The sequence below is a fragment of the Podarcis erhardii genome (assembly GCF_964252035.2).
Source record: "Podarcis erhardii genome assembly, chromosome: 1".
Classification (NCBI taxonomy): domain Eukaryota; kingdom Metazoa; phylum Chordata; class Lepidosauria; order Squamata; family Lacertidae; genus Podarcis; species Podarcis erhardii.
In genome coordinates, this window is record NC_138497.1 from 63,430,755 (window position 1) to 63,446,693 (window position 15,939).

At 40.5% G+C, this 15,939-nt stretch overlaps 1 protein-coding gene across 5 annotated transcripts in view; it reads left to right on the plus strand.

Moving 5' to 3' along the window:
• Nucleotides 1–15,280, plus strand: part of ANO3 (anoctamin 3) — a 230,651-nt gene extending 215,371 nt beyond the window's left edge. For all 5 annotated transcript variants that reach the window (XM_081834540.1, XM_081834541.1, XM_081834542.1 and 2 more), the window contains 9 exons: nt 1,139–1,250; nt 2,004–2,061; nt 3,372–3,469; nt 3,940–4,085; nt 4,925–5,077; nt 5,718–5,865; nt 9,981–10,061; nt 11,110–11,215; nt 11,685–15,280. In XM_081834540.1, the coding sequence (XP_081690666.1) occupies nt 1,139–1,250; nt 2,004–2,061; nt 3,372–3,469; nt 3,940–4,085; nt 4,925–5,077; nt 5,718–5,865; nt 9,981–10,061; nt 11,110–11,215; nt 11,685–11,867 (1,085 nt within the window). In that variant the 3' untranslated portion in view covers nt 11,868–15,280. The remainder of the gene's footprint in view (nt 1–1,138; nt 1,251–2,003; nt 2,062–3,371; nt 3,470–3,939; nt 4,086–4,924; nt 5,078–5,717; nt 5,866–9,980; nt 10,062–11,109; nt 11,216–11,684) is intronic.
• The last annotated feature ends 659 nt before the right edge of the window (nt 15,281–15,939 follow it).

Below are 15,939 nucleotides of genomic sequence, written 5' to 3' on the forward strand. Positions count from 1 at the left end.
AGTTTATTTTATTTATGGTGAAAGACACTGTGGTAACCTCAGCAGTTCATTCCTAAAGCCAGGCAGAAGATTCTGATTTTTGAAGTGAGGCAAAATGAGGAGTCTGCCAAAGCAATTGTGGCTGTTCATATGGTGAAGCCTCTTGTGGTGTCTCAGTTCATGAGATGAATCAACATGGTTTCCCTTCAGGCCTTCCTCAATTTAAAATATGGTTATTGTTTGTTTCTTGAAAGGAAAAGGTGCAGGTCAGCTCAGTTGGGGTGTTGATAAGCTTTTCAAGTGTGTTGGCAGCAATGCTAATGATCACTTGGTGCACCTCAGCTTCTTAAGACGATTATGATGATTATTTGGAAGAATGAGGATTGCAACATTTGGGCCTTTTTAATTTAGGGTGGAGGAAGAAGGCAAATAGGGGTTGACATGACAAAAGTGTATAAAATTTTGTGATGTGTGGAGAAAGTGCCCATGAGCTTCCCCCAGGAACCTGGTTAACTACTGTGAAAACAGAATGCTGGACCCCAGCTACAAACACCTTTGCTTTGATCTAGCACCTAAGATTGGTTATGTTCAAGCTGAATGTGTACAAAGTAGAATTCTCCCTTAAGTTGTTCCTTCTTCCAGTGCCAGCTTCCCATGGAAACAACAGCAACAACATTTCAATGAAAAGAACTTGGTACATAAAGGCTGTGTATATTGCATCTGTCTAAAGGGACTTTAAAATATTATTTGCAAAACAGCAGCACACAATCCCAGCCTAGCCATGATCTCAACAAAAATTGCCCTCCATACAGCAATTATCATTAGTTTAAAAAAAGAAAACTCCAATTAGTAGCAATAGTAAGTAGCCAGTGTTATTAGTTCGCTGTATTGGAACCACCATGCTCATAACAAATACACGGAGGAAAGGGATGGTTAATGTTTAATCTCATGACTTTTTGTAATATTTTAATATAAACGTTTATCTTGTTCAGAACAAATGTAAATAGTTGGGTATTTTACAACTAAAAATAATCTTTAAACAGTGTGTTTCAAACAGCTTTATGTGTATATGGCAATCTAGATCTTACCTGCTAAAAGTTAGAAATGTTTATTTCCAGACTAATGTATATTGTGAATTCTGTTGCATTTTTTTTAATAGAACACCCTAGAACTGACTCAGAATGGGAAAATAGTTTTGCCTTGAAAATGTTCCTCTTCCAGTTTGTCAACTTAAACAGCTCCATTTTCTACATTGCCTTTTTCCTTGGAAGGTACGTATATCTGAAATGAGTTGAGAAAAGCATGTAAGAAACTCCCAGAACAAAATAACATTATATTTTAAAATCTATTGTTAATAGATGTTATTTCTGATTTAAAGTGCATCCCGGTTTTTAAGGAGTGCTTCACCAATCACTTACATGGAGGGGAAAGGTGTATGTAGTGTAAACCAATATGTGTGAGGAGTTTACACATGTGTATTCCAATAGTTCCGGGAAATGGGGATGAACTAATTCAAATAATTTTGGTTATCAGGAAAAGAGTGCTTAGGTGTGTTTACTGGAGTGGAAGCTTCCCCCTCCATTTTTATCTGGAGGGAAACTGCCAGTTGTGGAGGTGGCATCTGCTGGAGCAGAGTTCCATTTATCATTTCCCCTCAAAATGCACTTCTACCACAATGAGGCAACATTCACACTGTACATTCAGTGCACTTTGGAGAGTCATGGCCTCCCCCTCAAAATTCTAGGAGCTGTGATTTGCTTGAAGTGCCGAGAGTTGTTAGGAGATCCTGTTTCCCTACACAGAGTTGCAATTCCCAGAGTGATGTAACAATAGGTTCACAATTACTACTTAAAGGGAGATACACTTTTCATTTTCCAACATGCATCAAAACAAAAAGTGAAATAAGTAATAAGGATTTACTTTGGTTTAGCTTTAACTTCAATTTATCTCAGTAAAAATGTGTGAGAGTCAAATATTTTCATACTTTCTGAATTCAGCTGACAAACCGAAATATCATTTTACAGGTTTGCTGGACGTCCTGGAAAGTATAACAAACTTTTTAACAGATGGAGACTGGAAGAAGTAAGGATAAATTTTACTTGCACCAATGTAAAATCACTGTCTGTCTGTCTCTCTCTCTCTCTGTGTGTGTGTGTGTGTATATATATATATATATATATATATATATATATATATATATGCAGGTTTTGGTGTCCTCGGGTGTCTTCCCGTGTAAAAGTTGGGGTGTCTAGGCGACGTTTCGACGAGGTCTAGACACCCCAACTTTTACACGGGAAGACACCCGAGGACACCAAAACCTGCATTCCTGTACCCTTGAAAATCTACGAAAGCAAATATATATATATATATATATATATATATATATATATATACACACACACACACACACACACACACACACACACACAATTCCTTTGCTCATGGACCAAATTACTGTTGTCTGAAATGGCCAACCTCTTATTCTGCTTCTTTTTTTTAAAGTATTTAAAATATTTGTATATGATATAAAAACAAATGGTCTTTTAAAAATTTTCCTTTAAAATGGTTGTGAATTTTCAGGAATTAAAGTCTGTTCTGGAATAGCTTAAACACCAAACTTTCTTTGTAAGTGTGTGTGTGCTTTAGGGTACTAGCTTCATCAGGTCAACCAAAATGTTACAGAAGCATGTGCAATGTGCAATCTTTCAAGTTATCCAGAACTACTACTTCTAACCTGCTTGTTCAACCTTTTGACAGTAGATTAGATAATAATTTAATCACCCTCACCAAACTTGACTTCCAAACAGTATAGAACAGTTGATCGTGGGGGTGTCCCAGGTTGATCATGGTGTGATGTACAACCAAAATAAAAGGGGGGGGGGAGTAAACAACTTTTGTCAACCCTCCCCTAAAAATGCTCAACAACTCCTGGCAATGACAGTGGGTAGATCACACTGGTCTTTTCATACTGTGAGTAGATTGCAGTCTCTTGGGAGTTGGACGTGCCTGGTATAGAACAACAGTATGTTTTAATTAACCCAAAATCCTTACCCAGTCAAGTGGATCCACAGCAGCTGCCTCCTGGCAGCAGCATCGCTGTCACTCGCCAAGAGGAGGAAAGCAAGGTGGCAGCAAGGTCAAGACCATGCAGACACAATAATGGAGCCAATTTGGTGCTCCCACTAGTGCATACACACAGACCCAACCTCTTCACCACCTTGCCTCTCCATCTACCGGTAAGCAGCAGCAACACTACTGCCTGGAGGCTGTTGCTGTAGCTCTGCACCACTGAGCAAGCAACAAATGTCTGCCAATTTGTTGCAATTGTATCTTGCCTTTTTCCCTCTATCTTCTTTCTTAATGTTTCTGCGTTCTTATGTATCTGCTTTCAGTGTCATCCCAGTGGCTGTTTGATAGACCTCTGCCTGCAGATGGGTGTCATCATGGTTTTAAAACAGATGTGGAACAACTTCATGGAACTTGGCTATCCGTAAGTATGAACAGAGGCATCATATCATATGCTGACTTGATTATTGTATCTGCTGGCCAAGGGAATGTCCTCTCCTGCATGGCTAACCCTTGGAGGTGCATAAAGAGAAGCTGTCTCTACGGAACTCTGTTTCCTAAAGACTGGAGAGTTTGAGATTAAAAATTAATACTAGATGCAGGACATGGCAATCAGTTGTAATATTTAAAGGGATTTGGGATAAAATTTAGCCGTACTTTATCTGCAGAAACATTAAAAGTGTTGTAATCTGGTTTGGGGGGAGGAATTCTCAACAAGTCATCAGGCATTGATAAGACTGTCTCTTTTCTTAGGATGTCCTTCTCTTAGGAGACAAATGTTCACAAAGAATGAGAGAAACTAGGAGAGCAGAGATGAATTAAGCCATCAGTTGAATGATTAAATTGTTACTGTGAGTGCTACCATAGATTCTATGCTCTGACTATCTAATACAGGTTACTGCAAAATTGGTGGGCACGACGCAAGATCAAGAAAGGAGGGCAGTTACTGGAGCATAAAATTTCTCTACCTCAGTGGGAAAAAGATTGGAATCTACAGCCCATGAATCTCCACGGTCTGATGGATGAGTACTTAGAGATGGGTGAGTGTTCTTATGAAGTTGCCCTTTTTCATAAAAAAAAGAAAGAACTGGTAGATTCTTGGCTGTGAGTCCGGTAAGACCTGCTCCCTGCCTTGCAGGCCTTTTCCCACCTGGCCTGGAAAGGTGGGACCCTGACTGACTCCAGCTACAAAGGTGAGTCTGTTGAATAGACTATTAGGCTGCAGTATTATTTAGGTTTTTTTAAAATTGTGGATAGAGTTGTTGCTGGTTTTTATATTAATTATCTTTTTTGTATTTTTTGCTTAATTTGGTTGTGTACTTTTCATATTTTATTTATTTTTTATGACTACTTTTGTTACGTTTGTAATTATTTGATTTTGGTGTGTGCTGTAAGCTACCTTGAGCATGGTTTGAACTATGGAAAGGCGGCATACAAATAAAATTATGTATGTATGTAATTTGATGAATGTCATACAAATTCCATCTTTTCTTAGACATGGATCCCCCTTTTCTTTTCTTTTTGACCATCACTTTGAGGTTTTTATTAAAGTTTTTCACAATACAATAAAATAGCTGCTATTAACAATACAAATAGAATAAGAGTCCTCTCTTAAAAGTAATTCTTAGCCCTTACCACCAACAGAAGATAGTAGCTCCTCCCAGCTCTCACCTGGGATCTTCCCTTTCTTCTAGCCTCTTACCTTGGGACATGGACATTTTCCTGACTCTCACCTGGGGTCCTCCATCAATCATCTACCACCCCCCTGAGTATACAATCTCTGAACCTTAATAAAGGCCCGAGTCATAGGACTCCAAAGAAAACAGAAGGGTAACCAAGAGTGGTTCTCCCTTTTTGATCCTGTGTACTTTCTTTCCAGTTCTACAGTTCGGCTTCACCACAATCTTTGTTGCTGCTTTTCCCCTGGCACCTCTCCTGGCCTTGCTCAACAATATCATAGAAATCCGGCTTGATGCATATAAATTTGTCACTCAGTGGAGGCGGCCGATGCCTGCAAGAGCAACTGATATAGGTGAGACAAAGTGCAGTCACTGTAGCAACTTCTTTTTATCATTTAGTCTGCAAGTTTTGTTTATGGTTTACAAATACTAACCAACATGAGAGAGAAATCCCAAGCCCTGGCTTGGAAACAGTGAAGCCGAAATGAGTAGCAGGTCTCCTACCACATCCAGTTCCTCGCTGCTTGCACTACCCAGGGCAGAGGGCAGCAGTGGTCATTTTTCACTCCCTTGTTTTCTGCTGTATCAGCTCCAAGCGCAGGTCAAAGTGTTGCTGTGTGTGATCCACCAGTTCCCAAATGAAAATAGATGGCACCAGAAGTAATCTGATATGGTCCTAGCCTTTTGGAAGGGCAATGGTGTTGTTTTCGTACCTGCAGTGTAATAATTATAAATGAGTCTCAAAGGAGGCATCACATACTGTGGCTGTGGATGATAAATTTGCAAACTGGATCTAAAAATGGAAGCTGTTTGTTTTCTAGACTCAGTTCGAATGAAGGGCAAGCTGTGCAGGGCAATTGAGAAAGTGCAGATTTAATTCTATTTTAGAACAAAGGCTTCTTTGAGCATGGACTGGAAAAAAAGTATTAAATAATCTGCTTTCTCATGTTTGCTTGTTTTGTGTTTAGCCTCATGATAATTATCCTCTCCTAGGGATCTGGTATGGAATCCTTGAAGGAATTGGAGTCCTAGCCGTCATCACCAACGCTTTTGTTATTGCCATTACATCTGACTATATCCCACGCTTTGTTTACGCATACAAGTATGGTCCCTGTGTCGATCAAGGATACAGACAAGAAAAGTAATTATGCCTTTTCTGTATTTTTCGCTGATGGGCTCACTTTTGTATTTTGACAAAAGTTTGCATTTTTCCCTTTTGTATATTTTGCTCTTTATTTTGCACGTTTTATTATGGTTACAGTGGGCCAGAATGGATTGCATCAGAGGCCAAGCTAGAGCACTTGAACTCTGTGTGTTCAGTTTTAGTCACATGCTGGAAGTGAATGAGACAGCTGGAAAATTTCAATTGCTTAATATGCCCCCAAATAGTGAAAGACCTAGAAAACATGGTGCTAGAAACAAAAAAATAATATTGCAAGACTACATCCCCTCCAGGCAATTACAACAGAAAGAGGGATGTTAACAGAAATATAGGGATGCTCCTGAATGTTGTCAGCTGCATCCCTGTGCCATGGTTCTCTCCACCTCAATTAGGGATGGAGGAGAAATTTGTACCAGTTTCGCTATGGTCTAAACCACAGAGCCTAGGACTTACCAATCAGAAGGTCGGCGGTTCGAATCCCTGCGACGGGGTGGGCTCCCGTTGCTTGGTCCCTGCTCCTGCCAACCTAGCAGTTCAAAGTGCAAGTAGATAAATAGGTACCGCTCTGGCGGGAAGGTAAACAGTGTTTCTGTGCGCTGCTCTGGTTTGCCAGAAGCGGCTTGGTCATGCTAGCCACATGACCCGGAAGCTGTCTGCGGACAAACGCCAGCTCCCTCAGCCAGTAAAGCGAGATGAGCGCCGCAACCTCGGAGTCATCCACGACTGGACTTAACTGTCAGGGGTCCCTTTACCTTTATGTAATTCACACCTCCTGAAACAATACGCAAAGCAAAGCATACATATCCGTCAAAATGTACACATCTCTGAATTTTGTGATGCGGTTCTCCAACAACAACAGAAATGAACAGTCATGCATATATTAGAGAATGTGTTCATAATGTGTATATTCACAAAAAGAAAAGAAAATACATTATATTAGGTAAAACTGCATGCAAAAATGTGTATATTAGAATAAATATGCACAAAAAAGTTTTCACAAGGATTTTAAAAAAACAACCAAGGAACTGAAACTGGTGTGGCAAAAAGAGAATCTCAGCAAAACTGGCAGATTTGCCTCTAATTCCAGTTGATCTCATATCCTGATGTACAGAACGCAGCTTACCCAGAGAAGCTTACCCAGCTTCTCAATAGTGGCATCACTGTCGCTTGCTAGGAATGGCAAGGCTGCAGTGAGGTTGGGACTATGAGTCCTAGAAGACCTGCTCCCTGCATTGCAGGCCTTTTCCCACCTGGCCTGGGTAGGGAGAGCCCTGACTGACTCCAGCTACAAAAGCTGAGGCTGCTGAGCAGACACTTGCTCTGGGGTCTTGTTGAGGGCGAGGTTGTTGCTGTTATTGATATTAATTTCTGTATCCTTATTTTAGAACTTACTATGATTAAATGTAGAAATGGTTCAAATTGGTTGTGTGCTTTTTGATGTGTTTCATTTATTGTTTATGACTATTTCTGTTCTATCATATAAATTTGTTTCATGCTTTAAGCTGCCTTGAGCATAATTTAACTATGTAAAGGCAGCATACAAATAAAATGATGAATATATATATATGCTTGATTATTATAATAATAATTTATTATTTATACCCCGCCCATCTGGCGTGGCTTCCAGCAGGATATTAAAAACACAGTAAAAGATCAAACATTATAAACTTCCCTAAGCAGGGCTGCCTTCAGATGTCTTCTAAAAGTCAGATAGTTGTTTATTTCTTTGACATCTGGTGGGAGGGCATTCCACAGGGCGGGCGCCACTACTGAGAAGGGGGAATTGGCAGGCAGTGTACTGGATACAACACATAAAGAGGGATGTGGTGTTCTTCAACAATGGAACTTTATTTCTTATGAAATATTTCCAAAGCCTGGGGTTGTTTTTGTATCAGGGTTTATCTTCTAGGATGTGGAAAGCTTACGCCAGGGAATGAATTTTGAGAATTACCATAAGAACTAAGCCATTTGTGGTCTCTAACCTAGTCTTAATGATGTACTCTCACCACATAAACATTTAATCAGTATTTTTGGCCGGTTGGTGTCAGGGGTCACCTGTTTCACACAAGGCTTTGGTAGGGTGTTACATATACAACAGCACTATTATTTATTGTATACATTGCTGTCGACAATATGAAATAATAGTTAAGCTAATTTTTGATGTTACCAATTGACAGTGTGTGTTTTTATTCCTTGGCTTTACAGTTACACATTTAATAGGTGGGTATGAGGGAAAATACTGCTTAACACAGAGAGTTTTATCTTCTTCTTTTTTCTAATCTGCTCCATCATTCATAGCTCTTTCTTGGCTCTAACTCTTTTCACAGCCAGTATCCTGCCTTCCATACAATGCCCCCAGATTTTGTAGCCCAATGAGAAAACAAAAAAGATAAGCTTTGGACCTAAGTGTCAACTTCCTCATCAAATGATACCATTTAAATGCATTGCTGCAGTCCCTGTATTGTATTGGCTCATTAATGAATGAAAATGTTTATTTATACTGTGTTGATCTGCCCTCATACAATCAATGTTCTTCCGCCTAACAAAGGAAAGCCATAATTTCACTGAGGGAAAGGCAGAAAAAACCCAACCAATCAGATTGAAAGGGGGGGAAATTCCTTTCCGGCCCTGTCAACCAATGACCCAAAATTAGTCAGTGAAGGCTCTAACCCAGGAGTCAGCAAAAAATTTCAGCAGGGCGCCAGTCCACTGCCCCTCAGACCTTGTGGGGGGGCCAGACTATATTTTGGGGAAATAAATGAATGAATTCCTATGCCCCACAAATTACCCTGAGATGCATTTTAAATAAAAGGACGCATTCTATTCATGTAAAAACACACTGATTCCCAGACCATCTGGGGACCGGATTTAGAAGGGGATTGGGCCGAATCTGGGCCCTGGGCCTTAGTTTGCCTATCCATGCCGAGGGTGGGCAGACAGAAAGCTCTAAAAGCAAAATGGCTGTGAGCTCCAGGGGAAGCAGCCTTATATAGGCTTCCCCTCCCCTCTTCAGCAGGGCTCATGGGACAGCTTTTTCCCAAAGGCCTATCAAACAGAGATGATACTGGGTAAAGCCTTGCCCAGTTTTTTGCTGCAATCTATGGGCCACAGCACCATTGGGAAAAGGCATCCCGTGCTTATTGGGCACAGAACGGGGCTTACTGCAGTGTTCAACATTTCTCTTATGTTGGGAGTTTCAGCATCTAAGCCTGCACATGTGTGCACATACAGTGGTGCCTCGCAAGACGAAAATAATCCATTCCGCGAGTCTCTTCGTCTAGCGGTTTTTTCGTCTTGCGAAGCATCCCTATTAGCGGATTAGCGCTCTTAGCGGCTTTTAGCGGCTTAGCGGCTTAGAAAAAGGGGGGGAAGGGGAAAAACTCGCAAGACTCACAAGACGTTTTCATCTTGCGAAGCAAGCCCATAGGGAAATTCATCTTGCGAAGCGCCTCAAAAAACAGAAAACCCTTTCGTCTAGCGGGTTTTTCGTCTTGCGAGGTATTCGTCTTGCGGGGCACCACTGTACCAAATATCTTTTTGACATATTGGGAGATTTATTTATCCTCCCCCTACCTACCCCCATCCAGGCAGTGGCATCCATTATTTCATTATTTTGATTGCACGCATACAGCCCAATGTTGCATGTGAGGACCTCTGAAACTGGGCCAGTTTAACAGCATTAGTTGCACACCTGCTACAATTACTGCATTGCCATTTGGTATCATTAGTCAGTCTGAGAAGGGAACCTGGCTGCATTCAGCACCTCTGATTCTGGTTGGCCACTGCACAGTGTGAAAATGTTACTTAAGCACAGTTTTGACCTCTTAGATGAAGAGTTGAATTGTATGCTCACACAAAGCATAAACCTCATCTTACATATTCAAGACTTTATGGGTCTCTTGCAGCATAAATCCCAATAATATTTGGGCACCATCATCCTTTGAAAATATGATAGGCATGGCATTTGAATCATAGGCACACATTGATAATGGCAAGGAATGTGAATGAGATCTGCTTTGCATGCATAAGCACAACAGAACCATGATGAGCTCATTTCTCATTGGAAACTATTTCCCGGGCTTTCTTTTTTCCAGATGTTTGAGAGGATACGTCAACAGCAGCTTATCAATATTTGATCTGAGCGAGCTTGGCATGGGATATTCAGGATATTGTAGGTATGTATTATGTCACTTGCTTAATTTCAGTGGAAACACCAAAGAAGCTTAACCAAAAAGTCTTGAATATCCTTTTAAACTGCTTTGATGAATACAGTCAATAGAGTTCAGCTGAGGGGGAGATGTTGAAATTTCTCAGCAAATTCACCACTCCACCACATCACTATTTATATACAGTCATACCTCGGGATAAATATGCTTCAGGTTAAGCGCTTTCAGGTTGCACTCCGAGGCGACCTGGAAGTAACAGAGTGCATTACTTCTGGGTTTCGCCGCTTGCGCATGCGCAGACGGTCAAAATGACGTCACACGCATGTACAGAAGTGGTGAGACGCGACCCAAGCATGTGCAGATGCGCTGTTGCATCTTTCGTTCTGTTCGGGATGAGAACAGGGCTCCGGAACAGATCCCATTCACACCCCGAGGTACCACTGTACATGGTTAAATCACGTTACTGTGTTTGTTTTAAAACATTTATATCCCGCCTTCTAAGACTCACACCTACTTTGATAAAAAAATCAAAACCCAACAGGGCAAAGGGGTGGGGGTGGGGAAATGCTAGAAGGTCAGTGGAAAGGAGCACACTTTTTGCACTTCAGAAGGGTTGCAGAAAAGAAATGTTCAAAATCTCATTGGGTGGTTATTCCATAGCCTTGAGGGGATTGCAGTGCTGCCTTCTCTTCATATCATGTGGGCCTCACACATAGCCCATGAATAGTACAGGATCATATTTACTGTCAGAAGTGTGGATATACCAGACCACAAACTGTACTTCATTTTTGTCTTGCGCATAATTCACTAATATTGCCTTTAATATCTTGTTTTCTAGACATTCTAATTCATAGAAGGCATTCATTTATTTTGCAACTTTGATCATAAATAGGTACATCTCTTACCCATCCTTCACACTGTTTTGGTGGGTTTCCATATATAGCTGCTTCTGTCTTCTGCCAAAACATCACTGAAATGGGGAGCTCAGGCTTTCTGCATGGTTACAAGTACTTCTAGTTTTACCAAATGGCTTTCATCTCCTTTATTTCCATCACAGGTACAGAGATTACAGAGCGCCTCCGTGGAGTTCAACACCCTATGAGTTCACCTTGCAGTTCTGGCATGTTCTTGCTGCTCGACTGGCTTTCATTATAGTGTTTGAGGTTAGTTATATAGTTATGTACAAAGCTAAAATTTACATCCATTGCTCTGCCCACATTTGCCTCCAGCCCCACAAACTGTTGGAATATGGCTCCCAGAGGATTATCCAGAAGACATTTGTTTGGAAGAGTTTCCCATTCCCTGGTGTAAATGAAACACACATTCATAACCCTCTAACTGCTGGCATTATGTTCACATAGGGAGGATTGGAGGAGCTGTTTTAAGCTATGTAATTTTGGGATAAAGGAAAAGGGGTTCTTCATCACTGGTACAATATGTATTCTATCTTCCCCTTTCAGCCCCCTGCCACAAGGAGACAGTAGATCACTGATATATGCTAATATTAATAATCAAGGATAAGTAACTAGTCAGTGTATTGCTTCCCAAATATACTGCAGCGATCCAAGCAAGACAGATCAGTGTAAGCATTTTAAATCTCTCTCTCTCTATATATATTCTTTCTCTTTTCAGCACCTTGTTTTTGGAATAAAATCTTTCATTGCCTACCTAATCCCAGACATGCCCAAAGACTTGTGTGACAGAATGAGAAGGGAGAAATACTTAGTTCAGGAAATGATGTATGAGGCCGAACTGGAGCATTTGCAGAGAGAGCGGAAAAAGAATGGCAAGCAGTATCACCACGAATGGCCTTAGTTAATACGGAAGGAGAGTCACATCGTCAGGACTGAAAACTCCCAGGGCGAGCTGAAGAAGATGGGAAGATTTGGGAACGAGGCAAAGGAATCCATCTGCATGTATATCCTGCTGTTGAGAAAGAATATTATCAAGCTTTTCTGTGAACGAGGCAGTGGGTTGGTGGGGATTGTGTTACCAACAGTCAAGACAAACAGCTACTTCCCCTTAACGGTTCGTGGTAAAGACTGGATGCTGTCTCAGCTGCAGCTATGAAAGGAGGTAGATTCACCAAGCAGCAGTAGAATGAGCTACAACAAGTCCGCGAGAGTCTTGCACAGCAGCATACTGGAAAAGAAATGTCTGTTACTTGTAAAACTTTCATAATAAGGGCATGATTTTTAAAAAACAACAACGTGTTTATTCACTCCTTCTACAGCTTTCAATTGCTCAAATGAATTTGTATTGCCTATGATATAAAAAAAACAACCAAGCAAGATTAATTGTTGCCTTTGTGGCCATAATTTGATGCTATAACAGTCCTTGAGGCTTCCCGTTCTGTCAGGTTTGTCCTCGTCTCTTGCTGAGATTGTGGATGTGGCTCTGCCCTTTAAAAGGGATATCAGCCTGTTCAATATGTACTATGCAGTTTGATGTTTGCACATCACCTCTTGTCCATTTGTCTTTATAAATCAGTGGAGGGTGGGGAATCAAAACAGCTTCGCCATTAGAAAGCCTTAAGGCTGGGATCTGGAGATGCTCTCCAGCCAGGAGGACATTGGTTTCTGCATGCGGCGCAACTTGTTTATCTCATACCAGAATCTTACATCAGGAAAATTACATAGCACCCAGAGAACCTTGGCCGAATGCAGAAGCCTGTTTCATATAGCTAACTGTGCACATAGCTCAGGTCCTGTGCGCCTGTGCAGAGGCCTGCACAAGTGGTATACTTTCACTCTCGATCTGCTCGCAGGCATTTGGATGCCGGCTTATACACCCTTGCACTGTTCTTGATGCAGCACTTTCTCGGGACGCAATGCGACTTTTTCAGTGGTTACTGATAGTAAATGTGCAGATTAAGGTCATCTCATATCTCTGAAGTGAAGAGTCCTATCCATGCTCTAATGTGGCATGCAAAAGTATAACTGTATGGATATAATCTTGTCGAGCTACCTGGATTTTATATAGTTCACCAGCCACGTCAACTTGAAATCTCATGGCATTGCAAACAAGAAGCCAGTTTTATTACCTGCCTTATGCGAGCTCCTGCTTATGTGGAATATAAAGTGTAACATCATGGCTTGCTTGTTCAAAGTTAAAAGAAAGAGGAACTCCCCCCCCCAATTTCCCCCTTATAAAATTTAAGTGTGGAAAGATTCAAAAGGGTAGTATTGAAGTATCCTCCAGTTTTATGCCTTCTTAAATTTTTGTTTGAAAACAGTACATGCCCTTGCAGGGACCTGCACTTTTGATTCTCACATGCCTACAGCTGAGAGCAATATCGTTTGATGGCTTTGAAGTCAGGATTTCATCTAACGATGCTTTACTAATTATCATTTATATTACCTACTACTTCAAAATGTGGAAGAAATGAAGCACTAAACTCAAACAAGTGTGCAGGATTCACTTGTACATGGGGACCAAAATGTTCCTGGGTTTTCCTTTTGTAAAAATTTCAGGTGTAGAATTCTTTCTTATTTATATCAACCAAAGTAAATTAACAACTCCACGCCCCCCCCCTCAAACTTTCAAAGAGGCACTTCATTATAATCAAGCACAGCAATGATATCATATATATATATAAATATTTGCATGAGTCTTAGGATGACTTCTGTAGTTTAGGGGAAAAAACACCAGATTGTAGAAATGACCTTATTATACCGGGGACGTGCATCACATTCCATCATTTGGAACCATAAGTGATCTGATTATGATACATTATTCTAACCCTGTGGGATTTTTCTTACTATATTTCTGTCATATAATTAATGTTTTTATATGATGACAATCTTGTTTATAGTATCATAATGCCCTTTTTATATATTGATACCCAAATTCAGGGGTTGTTGTGCAGATAGAAACTCTAATGCATCCCAACCCCCACCTCACGGGCTTTCTATACATTTCAATAGAGGGAGAAGCACTGCACATGTAAACATTGGTGCTGAAGACCTCTGTTGAAGTGCCTGGAAAAGCCTGCCTGCACACAAACACTATGAGTGCATCAGAGTACACAAAGATCTCTGGATTAGGGGCACAAATGGCAAAGTGCACACTTTATTTGTGTGCTGTAAAACATGTTACCTTTGTTTTGCTACTGTTAAGTTTTGCTGTTATGTTTTACCTAACTGCTGGTTGCCTTGGCTGGATCCAAGCTTTAAAACCAATATGGTTTGCCAAGTAGTCAACTAAACTATGATTCTGCTTGGCTTTTCTTCTGTCTATCCCACTTTGATCGATACACAGACACATTCTGATTGGCCATGTAAGAGGGTAATGCTATACATATCTACTCAGAAGTAAGTCCCACTAACTACAGCAGGATTTACTCCTAGATCTGAAATTCTGAGCCCACATTTGTAGAGATTAGTTGCCATCCGACTCAGATGAGTTTACTGCTGAGTAGATATGCTTAGGATTGCATCAGCAAATGACGGAAAAACAACGGCAGCATCGCAATCTGATGAACTATAAAACTAGTTTCAATGCAAAGTTCACGATCAAAGTTCTAGGCCACAATACTGAAATCACTTGTTCCTAGTTAGTTACACTGAACAGCTGAAAAGTCTAGTGGCCTCAGTTTTGTAGCCTTTGATTCTTGTTGTATTTTCCCCACACATACTTGGAAAGCACATTGAAAATGCTCACTTGTACCCTTTTGTATTTGTTTTAAAAACATGCATTAACAGTGTCTAACAATTTGCTGATCTATAGCCATTTGCTTTAGCTGAGAGAAATGCTCTGCTTGATTTGGTTTACTGTGGTTGCATTGAATGCAAATTATCTTACAAAGATATATGGCACACTCTGTTCTCAGGAAATATGTATTACATGAATGCTGGTTAAATATCTTTCTCTTTCCACTTTTCTTTTTGTATTTCTAAATACTTGTCTTTCCAAACAAATTACCAGTATTAGTGGTATGTGCATGCAAGCTGAATTTGTGGAATCTCCTAAGCTGCAGAGCTTCAGAACTAGCATCCATGCAAACAAACTGCTTTAGATCATTGTTGATCTAGTCTACAATAACTTTGGTCTATGCATGTTCTTTCAGGGCAGACTGCATGAGCAGCTACAGTCTGGCTTTCAAAATACTACAGTTAGTTACTAGTCCAGAATGTCTTAACTATTACCAACTCAAATCGGTGTCTTGATGCAATGAGAAGGAACACTTGTTCCAGAAATAAATATTTGTTTACGATTTGCTATTCTTATATTTCATTCTCCTTCTTTTTGCATTTGCGTATAAATTTTGAAGTGGGGGAGGCAGTGGGGGACTGGTGGGGATTTATAAAAAGAAACCCTTCATTGCAAAACCTCTTCTTGCATCTGCCTTTTGAGAGGACTGAAAGTGAAAGAATCAAAACGTGTATATAGAAAAGCCTTATATATCTAGTTGGGGCTCTAACTGGCACCTAGCCTTGTGTAAGAGGGCACATAGCTCAAAAGAGGACGTACTTCGATTTTAGAAAGCCCCAGGTTTAATATCTGACACATCAAATTAAGCAAATCTTAGGCAGCAGAAACGGGAAGGACCTGTATCTGAAATTCTGCAGAGCTGCCATTAATCAAAGTAGACAGCACTGGGCCAGCTAGATAGATCAATAGTATAATGCAGTCCACAGTTGCTTCATGTGTTTATAAATCTAAAGCACTGGAGATAGATTGGCACGTTACAATGTAATATTTGTCAATCGCAAGATCATTTAATGTTGGATTTGAGTCTTGAGTGGCTTTTTCAGGTGCCCACCTTTTGTATACTGGGCCCTAATTATTATGCATATTTCCCCTATCTCTGCCCCTTACATTGTATGGAAAAGCTTTAATAATATCAGAAGATAAATGGAAGCATTCATTCACCAAGAACACAGTA